General features: G+C 21.4%; 4 protein-coding genes across 4 annotated transcripts; 2 read left to right on the forward strand and 2 right to left on the reverse strand. All coding sequences in view use genetic code 6, as the record gives it.

Annotated features, from left to right (window-relative positions):
• Positions 1-286: 286 nt before the first annotated feature.
• TTHERM_00885770 (hypothetical protein) lies at positions 287-2895 on the reverse strand (the record flags this gene model as incomplete). The annotated part of the gene is made up of 9 exons (XM_001013607.2): positions 287-507; positions 563-810; positions 861-980; positions 1034-1153; positions 1210-1280; positions 1393-1898; positions 1958-2264; positions 2361-2500; positions 2673-2895. The coding sequence occupies 9 exons, from the start codon at positions 2893-2895 to the stop codon at positions 287-289; spliced, it is 1956 nt and encodes a 651-aa protein (XP_001013607.2).
• A 1333-nt stretch (positions 2896-4228) lies between these two features.
• On the forward strand, positions 4229-4579 carry TTHERM_000885799 (hypothetical protein; the record flags this gene model as incomplete). Its single annotated transcript, XM_012795441.1, has 1 exon — positions 4229-4579. One exon carries the CDS (start codon positions 4229-4231, stop codon positions 4577-4579), a length of 351 nt encoding a protein of 116 aa, XP_012650895.1.
• A 524-nt stretch (positions 4580-5103) lies between these two features.
• Positions 5104-5911, reverse strand: TTHERM_00885800 (transmembrane protein, putative). The gene is made up of 2 exons (XM_001013609.3): positions 5482-5911; positions 5104-5404 (listed from the first exon to the last, which is right to left on the reverse strand). Exons 1-2 carry the CDS (start codon positions 5858-5860, stop codon positions 5328-5330), a joined length of 456 nt encoding a protein of 151 aa, XP_001013609.3. The 5' UTR covers positions 5861-5911; the 3' UTR covers positions 5104-5327.
• Positions 5912-8424: 2513 nt separating this feature from the next.
• On the forward strand, positions 8425-11658 carry TTHERM_00885810 (transmembrane protein, putative; the record flags this gene model as incomplete). Its single annotated transcript, XM_001013610.2, has 3 exons — positions 8425-10641; positions 11158-11226; positions 11536-11658. The coding sequence occupies 3 exons, from the start codon at positions 8425-8427 to the stop codon at positions 11656-11658; spliced, it is 2409 nt and encodes an 802-aa protein (XP_001013610.2).
• Positions 11659-12609: the final 951 nt, after the last annotated feature.

The raw sequence follows: 12609 nt of genomic DNA on the forward strand, positions 1-12609 counted from the left end.
TAATTTTTTAATTTGAAATTCATTACAAGATTTTTATTCTATTTTCTCTAAAAAATAATTAAATTATACATTTGAGTTATAAATTTTACATTGATAATTTTAAAGTAAACCTTAAAGATTGATATTAAATTTTATTGTTATAAAAAGAAATTTAAAATTAGCTAATAAATAAATAATTAATAGAATAGATAATTATTTATTTAAAATTTTTAAATTCGTATTATAAATATATTTACACATACAAAAATTAATAGATTTATCTTATTATTTGTTTAAAAATTGATTTTCATATCCCAATTAATATTTTATTTTCTGAAGCCTTTTGCTAGAATTCTTTACTAACATCTTTGTACAACTTATGTTTATATGTAATCTATGGAGTCTAAATTAACTGAGGGTCTATCTACAAAGATTAAATTAGATTTATGGATTTTCCAGTTTTTTCTGTAAAATTAAAATGTGATGAAGTTAAATTTTTAGTGCTGATCTACCTACTTCCTTAAGCAGCTAAAATTTATTTTTTTAACTATAAATTATTTTTTAACAGAAAATTAATTAATACTTTAAGGCTTGAAACTATATTTGAATCCTTTAAAATTTTAAAATATTTAAGAAGCACTCTGAGCGTCTTACTTCCAACTCTCAGAAAGGTAAAACTTATTTTTATCTTTTAGCTTTATTTAAGGGTCATCTTAAGTTTCTTATAGAAGCTTTTCTTTTTCAACCTTAGGTATTTTGCTATGGCCAAAAGTTAGCTGGTATATTTAATCTAAAAACTTATCACTGCTTATAAAGAGTTTTAATGTTTTTCTATAAAATATAAAATTTAATAAAATAAAATCCTAAGGTTGAGTGATTACAATTTGTCTTTGTTGCTGAATTAGGAGAAAGGAATCTCTTCGTCATTTAATATCTATAACTATCCTTTTAGAGTAGATTATGTCCTTTTTAAATTTGCATTCTACAAAGCAATTTATTCTCTAATTATTTTTAAATTTAAGATAAAGCTCATATTAATTATAAAAAAATATACGCTTTTTAAGTTGCTCTCCTTCTTTAAATATCTTTTTTTGTCTCATGAATACAATCTAATAAAATTTATTCAAGCTCTGATCTTTAAGAATAAGTTTATGAAAGATTAGCTTTCACTTTTCTAATTTTTGTTTAAAATATTATGAAGGTAAGCAACACATATTTAATATAAATTACTTAGAATTAGCCTTTTCTTTATCTATAACTACTCTCAATTATTTGATAGTTTCTATATATTTTTATTCGTTCTATAAAATAAATAAAAAATTTAAAATATTTACACAAATATTTATCCATTGAAAAATTTTTTATTTAAATAATTTAAATTTTTAAAAATCATATTTATTAATCTGTAATTACCTCTTTTAATAATGCTACCTCTTATTGAAGTTCTTCAATTTCACTCATAGGTTACTAAACACTACCATAAGTTTAATATCTAGATTCTTGTATACTCCCAGCATTGTTATCAAGCAATTTAACTCTTGATTTAGAATGATGTGTTTAAGCTCTTTGAGAGGAGAAAAAATTTTATTGAGTTTGAACATTTGAAGAAACTTAAGTGGGGACTGTAGTAAATTTATTATTCTTTCCAGACATATTATACTTTACTTCACTCAAAAATATATCTTCATTTCGTTGGTTCTAGGATGTGAAAGGACGAGTGTCTGATATATTTTCATTATCAACAAAATCTGCCTACTAATTTTAAAGCAACTAACTTACACCCGTGTTTAGTGTATTATATTGCTACATATTTCCAACCTATTGCTAAATTTAATGTTAAGTGTCTTTTTATTCTGCTGCTCTAAATTTGTACAACTGTAAAAGTTCAGACTTTAATGCTTTATTTTCCTTTTTAGTTTCTTTTTTTTAAGAATTAAAATAATTATATCCATATAAATTCAATTATCGAAATTATTACCGATCACAAATCCCTCATAATAATTTTTATCTTCAGTAAGAACTTTTTGTTTGAATTGAAGCTCTTCAATTTATCTCTCTTATTCTTTGCATGTTCTATCTAATCTTAGAGCTTCTGCTTTGAAATAATCCCTCTCTTCAGTTAAGATATTCATTTTATCATTGGCTTTTTGGCGTAATAACTCATCATCCATTTTCTTTTTAAGAGCTTTTAATTCTTTTGAAACAGTGTACATTTATTCTTTGAATACAAACAAGAATTCTTCTTCGCTTTTCTTCATCTTCTCATTGATTTGCTAGTGTATATCCTTAATAACATTAAGATAAATAAATACTCAATTTATATAATGGAATAGTCTTTATTAATTTTTTGTTTTGTTAATTCTATTTTAAATTGTTCTTACTAACACATAGTCTTATAGCTTGTTATATGCTTCAACGACGTTTTTTTTCATTTAGGGAGGTTATTAATCTGCATTGTAATCATATTTATCATAATACTACAGATTTTACTGACTTGAAAGAAACTATTTATCGCTATTACCTAAAATTAATAGAAATATTTATTATTTTTATTTAATAATTTTTATAATAAATTCATATTCAATACTAGCTAGCCTATGATTATATCTAAATTATTCCTATATCTAATCAATTGCTAGCGATTGAATTAAAGAAAGAAAAAAAGCAGTAGCGGCAATAGCCTATGAATTTACTCATGTACGAATAGTTGTTATTGATTTATTATGAAGATTTATTTGTCTAAAATGGATCATTTGGTTATGTTCTTTCCTACTTTTAATTGTTAAACTCATCTTCGATAACTACTTTTTAATCTCCATCTTAATCTTAAAAGTCAATATCACCATCTTAATTATTTGCCAAAATGTTATTGTTTTCGTTGTTATCTATCATATTCCCATTTATTAATTTGCTCATTTTAGCTTTATCCCAAGATCTTCAATATAATATAATATAAGATATCAAACAACGTAAGAGTTTACTATTCTGTTATATTGTTGAGCTTAAATGTGTAGAAAAGTCAGTATTAACTTTTTTTGTATACCTACTTAATTAAATTATAACTCAATTAAAAACTAATATATTTAAAAGTAAAGCAAATCAAAAATTCATCAAATAATTAATTAATTGATTGATAGAAAGATATATATACATTCATAAGTTAAAAATTAATCAGTGTATTGTATTTAAGTAATATTATATGCAAAAATCATTTAAACAATCATTTAGGACGAATGAAACTTATTCCTAAAAATATAATTGATCTGTTTATAAAATAATAAATTCATTATTAACTATTTAATCATAAAATTAATATTTTAATGAATAAGGTAGTCTATGATATGACTAATTAATTATATTCTACTATCCTAATTGAAGTAACACCATTTTAAATTTATGCTATGAAATTTCCATATATAGTGAAAACTACTTTTTGATAAAACTTAAACATACAAAAAAACAATTTTAAATAAACTAACTCTCTTCTTTTTTAAATATTTTCTAAATGAAAAATATAATTTTAATTTTTATTAATTAACTTTGATATTGATTTTTAATTAGTATTTAGGAATATTTCTATTAAGTTTAGCTCAATATACATTTATAAATTGTATAATACTGCTAATGTCTTCTTTTTTTAAAAATCCTTGAGAAATGTCTTTACCTAGTTTAGAAAGCAATCCTGTTGTTCCTAGCTCAACGAATTAAATTTGCTCATATTTTTCAGAATTTTAATTAAAAGCATAGTTAATAATTTTTTCAAAAGATTGTTAGAATAATACAGGGTGATCTAATTATTCTACTAAACCTTCTATTATATCTTCTCTACTTAAATATTCTTTCATATCTGTATTTCTAAATATTCTTAAATTAGGTTTCTCAATTTAAATGCTTTCTAAACATTTTCTGAAATCTTCCTTAATTGGTGTTAACAGAGAGCAATGAAAAGCTGCTGATACCTAAAGAAATACACTAGCCATCCTATGATTTTTCTTTAAATCTGTTTAAATTTGCTTAAGAGGAGCTTACTCTCCACTTAATATAAGCTATTTATTTGATGCATAAACAGCTATTTAAAATACTTCAGAAGGATATAAGGTTGACTTCAAATTCTAAATCATGTTTTCAATCATGCTTACATCCTATGTTAAAATAGCAAGCATTCCGCATTTCTTATTTTAACAAGCTGATTGCATTAGCTAACCTCTCTTTTAAAGTAGCTTGACTGCATCATAAGGTTTTATACTTTATGCAGCTACTAAAGCGCTATATTCTCCAACTGAATTCCCTAAAGCATGAGTATACTTTTTAGATATATCTTCTATTTGATTTTCTTTCATATACTTTAATAGAGAAATATATGAATTTATAAAAATAGCTGGCTATGCATTTTCAGTCAAATTAATCTAATCTTATGGTCCTTCAAGCATCAGCTTAATCATATCTTTATTTAGTATATTAGAATACTCATTAACTAGTTTTTAAGACCAATCTTTATGTTGTTAGTCTTATAAAATATATTTTCCCATACCAACAAACTAACTTCCCTATCCTGGAAAGAGAAGAGCACTCAAAATTTTACTTGAGTTCTAAATCATGATTTTATTATTTAGTTTGTATTTAATAAACCTAAGATTTAAGAAATTTCTAAAACTTAACTATACCAAAAATAAATCATGGTGTATCTATTTATCAAAACTTTGATGATATTACTTTATAGTCTGAATTTATAAAATAAATGTATTTATAAGATAAACCTTTTCAACTTAGGCTTTTTTGATAAAACTGTTGAAGAGGAAATATCTGAAAAGATAATTATATAAAAATAGTCATATATATTTTCTAAATATTTTTTTTTGCTTTTAGTTTATACATACAAACAATATTTGTAGATACCAATAAATTAATTTATTCTGACGAAAAGATATTTGTTTAAAAATATTTTAAAAATAATTTTATAGTATTTGTTTTAAATTATTATAAAAATGATTAAATCTACCATCTAAAAATATAAATTTTTAACATTTCTATTTAGTGAAATCTATTATAATACAATACAAGATAAAATTTTGTAGATTTAACAAGTTTTTAGTTAAAATGAATATAAAGAAATGCTCTTTGATGTATTGCAAGATAATAACTATAATAAATAAATATAGAGATTTTCAGAATTTATCCAATATTAACTATTAATATTATTACTATTAGTTAATAAATACATTCGGATTATATATTTAGTTTAATTTTAAAGTATATATACTTTTAAGTGTTTTTGTTTTAGATAAAAATAATTTGATTTTAATAATAGGTTGGTTTAAGTTGATTGGAATGAATGTTCTTGCCCATATTCAATGTTTCTTTGTCTCAGTGAAAACGCAATAAAGCATATAGTAAACATAAATAATAAAAAAAAGCATAACGCCTCCTTAATATATTTCATAAATTAGTTTAAAAAAATAAGTTTAAAAACATTCAAAAGATAACAAATAAAATAAAATTTACCTAAAATTGTTTTACTAGTTTAGCAGTAAGTTACTTCATACTTTAATTTTGTAAAGGGAATCTTTATTGTTAAAATATTATCAAAAAAATATTCAAATTCTTGTTAATTATTGCTATTCTTATTAGATTGATTTTATTTATTAGCTTTGTCATATCTATTTTAGCTGGTTTCAAAAGATAATGCATTTGATTGCATCAAATTCCCTTTTTCGTTTAAGAAATTTGTTTAATCATCTGAAGAGATGTCTTCTGCATCAATCTTTCTGTTTTCTACATCTTCTTTTTACATCACTTGACTCTTTATAACTTTACTATTTTAGAACTATTGAAAACTAATAATTTGATAAACATTCAATAATTGAGTAATTAAATCAGTCATAAATAAAAGATTTAATATAAAAATTACGTTTGATTATTTTTTTTTAATAAATGTAATAGTACAATTCACATTTTTTAAAAATAGAATATACTAGCATGAAATTAATTTATAAATCATATCTTAAGAATCAAAAATATATTATTTCTAGTAAATATTTTATACCTAAATATTTTAAAGTTAAACTATTTACATTTTTCCTAATTTGATAATAAATTAATTAATACTTTATTTCTTGTAAAAGAAATTTTTTTTTTATTTGAAGCCAATTTAATTATTTTTTGTTTTCATTTAAAAACCTTAAAGTAAAATACAAACTATTTTTCGAAAGATAGTATTTTACTACTAAATACTGTTGAAATAATTAAATCACTTATTTATTAATACTCACAATTCTTACTTGCTATTATTTTAATCATTAGTCTGTTGATTCTGCCTATTAAAGGATTTTTGATTATTTGTTAAAAATCTATTTTTGTTTATTCTTTAAATTGAAAAAATCCTATATTAAGTCTAGCCCTTTATATAAATTCTAAAATATTTAATCAAAACATTAAAAAAAACAACTAAAATGTAAAAAAAAGATATTTAGATTTGAGACGATAACTTTTTATTTGTAATATTTCATTTTGTAAATTTAAAATAAAATTATACCTTTGATATCATTTTTAGAAATTTAAATATAAGGATTAACTAATTTAATAGTAAAATAACTTTTTATCATCACATTTTATAAAAAAAGACAATATAAATTTTAAAATATATATATTTAGGATTTGTTATTTTATTTTGCTTAAAGTAAAAATAAACTAAGATATTTTAAGGGATAAATTAATTAATTTTACATAAATTTAGATTTGAGTGTAATTTATGAATATAAGATTTATATTTTCCTCTTATTTAAAAAATTTATTTCAAGTAGACAAAAATTATTGTCATTAGGGAAATTTTTGTTTGAAATAACGAGATAAATGCTGAACTAAATAAAACTCCTACATAAAGTCTTATTAAAATGTGTGTTTTTTATATTTTTTAAATAAATTTTTTAAGGTTTTTAAGCTCTTCAATAACTTAATAGTTATTTAATGAATGTAATTTTTAAGATAAACAGATATTTGATTTTTTACACTATCAAAAAAATATAGCAATGTTCGAAAAATAAAGACTTTAAAAAACACTAGTATATTTGTTTTTTAGAAAATTAAATACTTAATTGAGTATTTTTTTATAATATAATATCAAATTTAATCAAGTATCAGAAATAATTAGCTATTATTTGTAAAAAAGAATGAATTTTTCCAGATTTTTAAGTGAAATTAATAGCTAATTAAAATAAAACTTACCATTCAAATCTGAGCATTATTTTAGTTTACAACTAATTATAATTTTGTTAATTTTATATTAAATATTCAAATAATTTAAATAAAATTGTTAACCTATCAAAACTATTTAAACAAGCAAACAAAATTCTTCAAAAATTTATTAAAAAAATGACAAAATTATACAGATTTTTAATTTTTGATTGCTTATTTTTAATAAATTTTTAATTTTCATAAATAGATTTTAAAATAAAAAAATGAATTATTTCAGATTAAATTTTTCATTCGTAATAATAATTTCTACTATTAAAGAAAAATTCACATCTTTCTGTTTAAGCTAATTAACAAATTAAAATAATTTTTGAATTTCCTTTATATATGAATATCATTTCTTAAATTAAGTTAACTGACTTACTATTTTCCCAGCTTAAAAAACTCTTAAACCTAGCCACTCGGAAATAAGTATAGGGATTGTTAATACATCAATAATTTGTTATTAATTAAAAAAACATAAACGTTATCTATAAAACTAAATCAGGTGTAAGATAAATAATTAAATCACTTCTTTTCTTTTGTATTAAAATTTGTGATTAAAATCAATCAATTAATTAATCATTTAAATCATTTTTATAGCTAATTAATCATAAATTAATAAATACGTAATTATTAATCAATTTTAAAATTATTCATACGTATCACTTGTGAAATTAATACAAATAAATATGTAAACGAATTGAAAATGATTTAGTTTTAACTATACTCAGTCATTCACAGACTTTAATAATCAAAAAATAGATATTAATTTTCAAATTTCGTCTATAAAAAAGAAAGATTAAGACTCATTTGACTTTTAAGAATCGGAACTATTGCAAAAAGGAAAACATTTTTTACAAAAATTGATTTATTTTAATTGAGTGAGTAGTTTTAAATAAATTTTGATTTGTCTAAATAATGAGATAAATGTTTTAAAAAGTAAGTATTTTACTGGTATTATCATCACTCACCAATTTATTAGAATATGTGAAATCAGATATAGTCTATACCAATAATATATAATATATTGATTATGGTTTTGCTTTGTCATTAAAAGAATTTTTAAAAGTAAATGAAACTCAATAAAACGATTTCTCAAAAAGTAGATCATTCAATTTTAAGACTTCTTTTATAAAACCACCAAGTATTTTAGTAGGCATTAATAGATATGATAATTAGTATGACCAACCATACATTAAATTTAATATTTAAAAAATGACATAATTAAGCACATTCAATATCATTTTAAATATTTTTACAGGAAGTATTCTAAACGGACTTTATATAAACTATCTTGCAATTGATACTACTTAATACAATTTTATTTATATTTCAGACATGCTAACTGAATAAGTTAATATGTAGTTAAATAACAATTTTTATAGTTATACTTTCTATGTTCAATATTAATTACCACAAGTCGCAGGTTAGATACTTAAAAAAGTATAGGCATTTTTAACAGGATTTGAAACTTAAAAATAAGTAAATACTAATTCAAATGATAAATTTAGTATTTATTTTAAAATTACTAGCTAAAATTTAACTGGTTTTAATGTTACAGTTAGTTAACAAAAAGGTTCTTTACTAATTTAATCTGTTTAGTACAATTTCATAGAAATAAATGAAGACCCTTATGGAAATATTTAAACTGATTTATTAAATTAAAGCAATTTTGAAGATGCAAGCTAAATTTCATGTTTTAATGATCCTGATAAAGGAAATACATGTGATTATTATAATTAAAATTAAAGCTTTAATAGATCTTTAAGCTTGATTATTCCTCTAAATCATAGTGTTTAATCAAATTAATTAAATTTTATTAACTTATTTACTGGCTTAAATACTTTTACTGTTTACAAAAAATTTCCAAACAACGAACTTAATAACCCTCGTCTTCAATTAGGAAATTACACACTCTAAAACTAAAACTAAGAAATTTCTATTTCATATTATGTATGGTATAACACAACAGTAATTTCTATAGCCTCTTAAGGAATAGCTATTTTCTAAAAATAATGTAATCCACCTTTAGAAATATTAAATAAAAACGTATGTATTTCATAAGCTACTCTTTGCGATTAAGGAACCTATCTGAATAATAAAACTTGCAGTCTATGTGATACTTCTTGTGCAGCTTGTTCTAATTAAGCCTCTAGCTGTACTTTATGCTAAGCTGATGTTTATTTATTTGTTGCTTCTTGTTAAAAAAGCTAACCATCGGGATATTATTGCGAAAAATAACCAAACTTAAGCTATATATGCACTACACCATGTTAAGACACAAATTGTGCTAGTTGCTCTAGTCAAAATAAAAATTCTTGTACTGCTTGTTAAAATAAATAATATTTATTTTAAAGTACATGTCTACCATAAAAACCTCCACAGACATATTGTGATAACAATAATAGTTGTACAAAGTGTATAGATACAAATTGCTTAGATTGCTCAAAAAATTCTGAACAAATATGTAATTAGTGCTAAAGTAGTTTATATCTTTTTAATGGTTAATGCTTATAAAATTAACCTGATGGTACTTATTGTGATTAAAATAAATAATGCTAAGCATGCTCAGATTCATTATGCTTAGATTGCAAATAAAATGCTAATATTTGTTAAAAGTGCTAACCTAATGTATATAAACTCGGACAAAATTGCTAAAAAACTAAACCTGACTAAGCAAACTGCATAGATTATGAATGCAAAAGTTCTGGTATCTGCTAAACTTAAGATTAAGCAGGTAATTGCTCATAATGCATTTCTGGTAATTTTTTATATAAAAATCTATGTTATGACTAGTAACCAATAAATACCTGTTGTGACACTAATAAATAATGTGTAGATTCAAATATACCTAATTGCTAATCTTGCTTTGCTCAATCTCCTACTCTCAGAGCATGTAATTAGTGTTAGTCTGGATATTATTTATACAATAATCAATGTTGGAGCATATAGCCTAGCTAAACTTATTGTAATTCATAATTAATTTGCACATAATGCTCAAAAATCTTAAAAAATTGTTTATACTGTGATGACCCCTCAAAAGTTACTTAATGTCTTAAATGCTAGAATGATAACAATAACTGCTTATCAAATCAGATGGATGATTAAAATAGTTAATGTCATTTTTCGTGTGATAAGTGCTTCGGAAGTGCAAGTAATGAATGTTTAAGCTGTGCTTCAACAACAAGATAGTTAGATTAATAATAAAACACATGTGCTTGTAAACCAGGTTATTCTTCTGTATAAGATTATGCCTAATGCTGGGATGATGATCTAACCGCAAATTAAGAACTCCAATAACTGGGAGATTACTCAATACAGCTATATTTTATTTTTAGTTTACCTTTCTTAGTTACAAATTTTCACCCTTTTTGTGATGCTTACATTTATACATTATAATTAATAGGAAACTTTGGAATAGTTAGTTCTAAAGTAAGACTTTTGCTATCTTATTTTTCAATATTTAATTATCTAAATATAAATCTAACAGAAGATATTGAAAAAAATCAGTAAGCCAATTTATTTAAAATTTTACAATTTAACTCAAACTTCACAGAATAAACTGCAGATAGTTTATATTGTTTCATTATTTTGTTTCTTTTAGTGGTATTAGTCTCTGCAGTAACTAAGTTCTTAGCTAAACACAAGCAGCATATATATTAATCAAAGACATACAACTATATTTTTTGGAATATATTTATAAAGTATTACAGAGTTTTTAGCAGCTACTTTTACATGCAATTATTTGGAAGAATATTTAATACCTAATTACTATAAAATTAATCTCCTATTTCAATAATTTCTTACATCTTTATAATAATTATTATCATTTCTTTTATGACATATGGCTACTTTTTTGTTCTTAGTAAGCGTCAAGATATTGAACTAAACACAGTACATTCTTATATCAACAATAATTTAATTATAAATAATATTAAATTTCATAAGCATTTTTGGTTCTTATTAGAAGTCAGAAAAATAATAATCACTATTTTAATATGCTCTATTAACCTAAAAGTAAGTTTATTTCTTTTAATAATAACTTCTTTAATAACGTCTCTACTTTTTGTTTACTATAAACCTTATAGTACACATTAACTAGATTTAATCTATTTATTATTTAATGAAATTATAGCATTCGTTTACTAAATAATTACTCTAACTTATGTATACCTAGATTAAATAGATTAAGAAAGATTTATTAAATATTAAAATTCAATCTAAATAATTAATTTAATATTTATTGGCTATAGCATTTTTGTTAACATAGAAATGATTGCTAGAAAAATTTTACAATATAGAAAAAATGTAAATAAAACTAATAAGGATGTTACAAGTCATTTAGATATCTCTTTAAAATAACTTGGAAGGTCAAGTACTTTTAATAACAATAATAACTTGAAAATATCTAATCTTTTAATCACACCAAGATAAACAATTAAAATTTGAAACACTAAGTAAGAATTAAAAATATATATAATAAATCAACAATAAAAGAATGAATACTTATCACTTTCCTTATTATAATTTTGTGTAAAATAAAATTTAATATAATTATATTTATTTATTTATTTTTAAAACAAATATCTTTGAATTAATTAAAGTATCTCTGAAAAGTAAAATTAAATTTTTAGTTTCTTAATTTAATTAAAAAGGTTAAGCTTTTTTTTCTATTTTTAGAAAACTTATTTAATACATTTTTTATATTTTGTAAATTTTATTATTTATGTTAGAATGTGCAATTTAGAATTCTTAAATTTATCTAATATAAAAGTATGATGAAGTAAAATCTAAATTTATTTTTTAACTTAAGATAATGTAATTATATTTATTTCATATAGTCAATTTAATTTGCTTGAATTTTAAAAATTCTATAACCTAAATACTTTGTTCTAGTTTTAAGGTTAAAGTTGTTAAATAATAACACATACATCTTATTAGATATGATAATTAATTTTACTAACATTTATAATAATTTATTTATTTGTTAATAATTAATGGTTTAAATTTGATTAATTTTTATTAAACATTCATTTTAAGAGAGTAGAAATTTATTTTTTAAATGCTAACATATTATCTAAAATTTAAAAAGAAAATAAAGAAAAATCAATTTAGAAAAATGAAAAGAATATGTGAGTACTAAATAACTATAACGCTCTTCTATTAATTCTATAAATAATTTTATAGTTCTATATTTATATCTTCTAATTAAAAATTAATTGTATTTTTTTCTTTAGACTACAAATCAGATTACTTATCATGTTTGTATTATTTATTTCATTTTGTAAATAAAACACCATTTTCATAAAAAAATAAAAATTTTATATCTTTTATTGCTTCAAGTATTTTTTAGGTTAAACATACTTTTTACTTAGCTTTAACACAAATTTTATAAAATTA

Source organism: Tetrahymena thermophila (assembly GCF_000189635.1).
Source record: "Tetrahymena thermophila SB210 genomic scaffold scf_8254814, whole genome shotgun sequence".
Classification (NCBI taxonomy): domain Eukaryota; phylum Ciliophora; class Oligohymenophorea; order Hymenostomatida; family Tetrahymenidae; genus Tetrahymena; species Tetrahymena thermophila.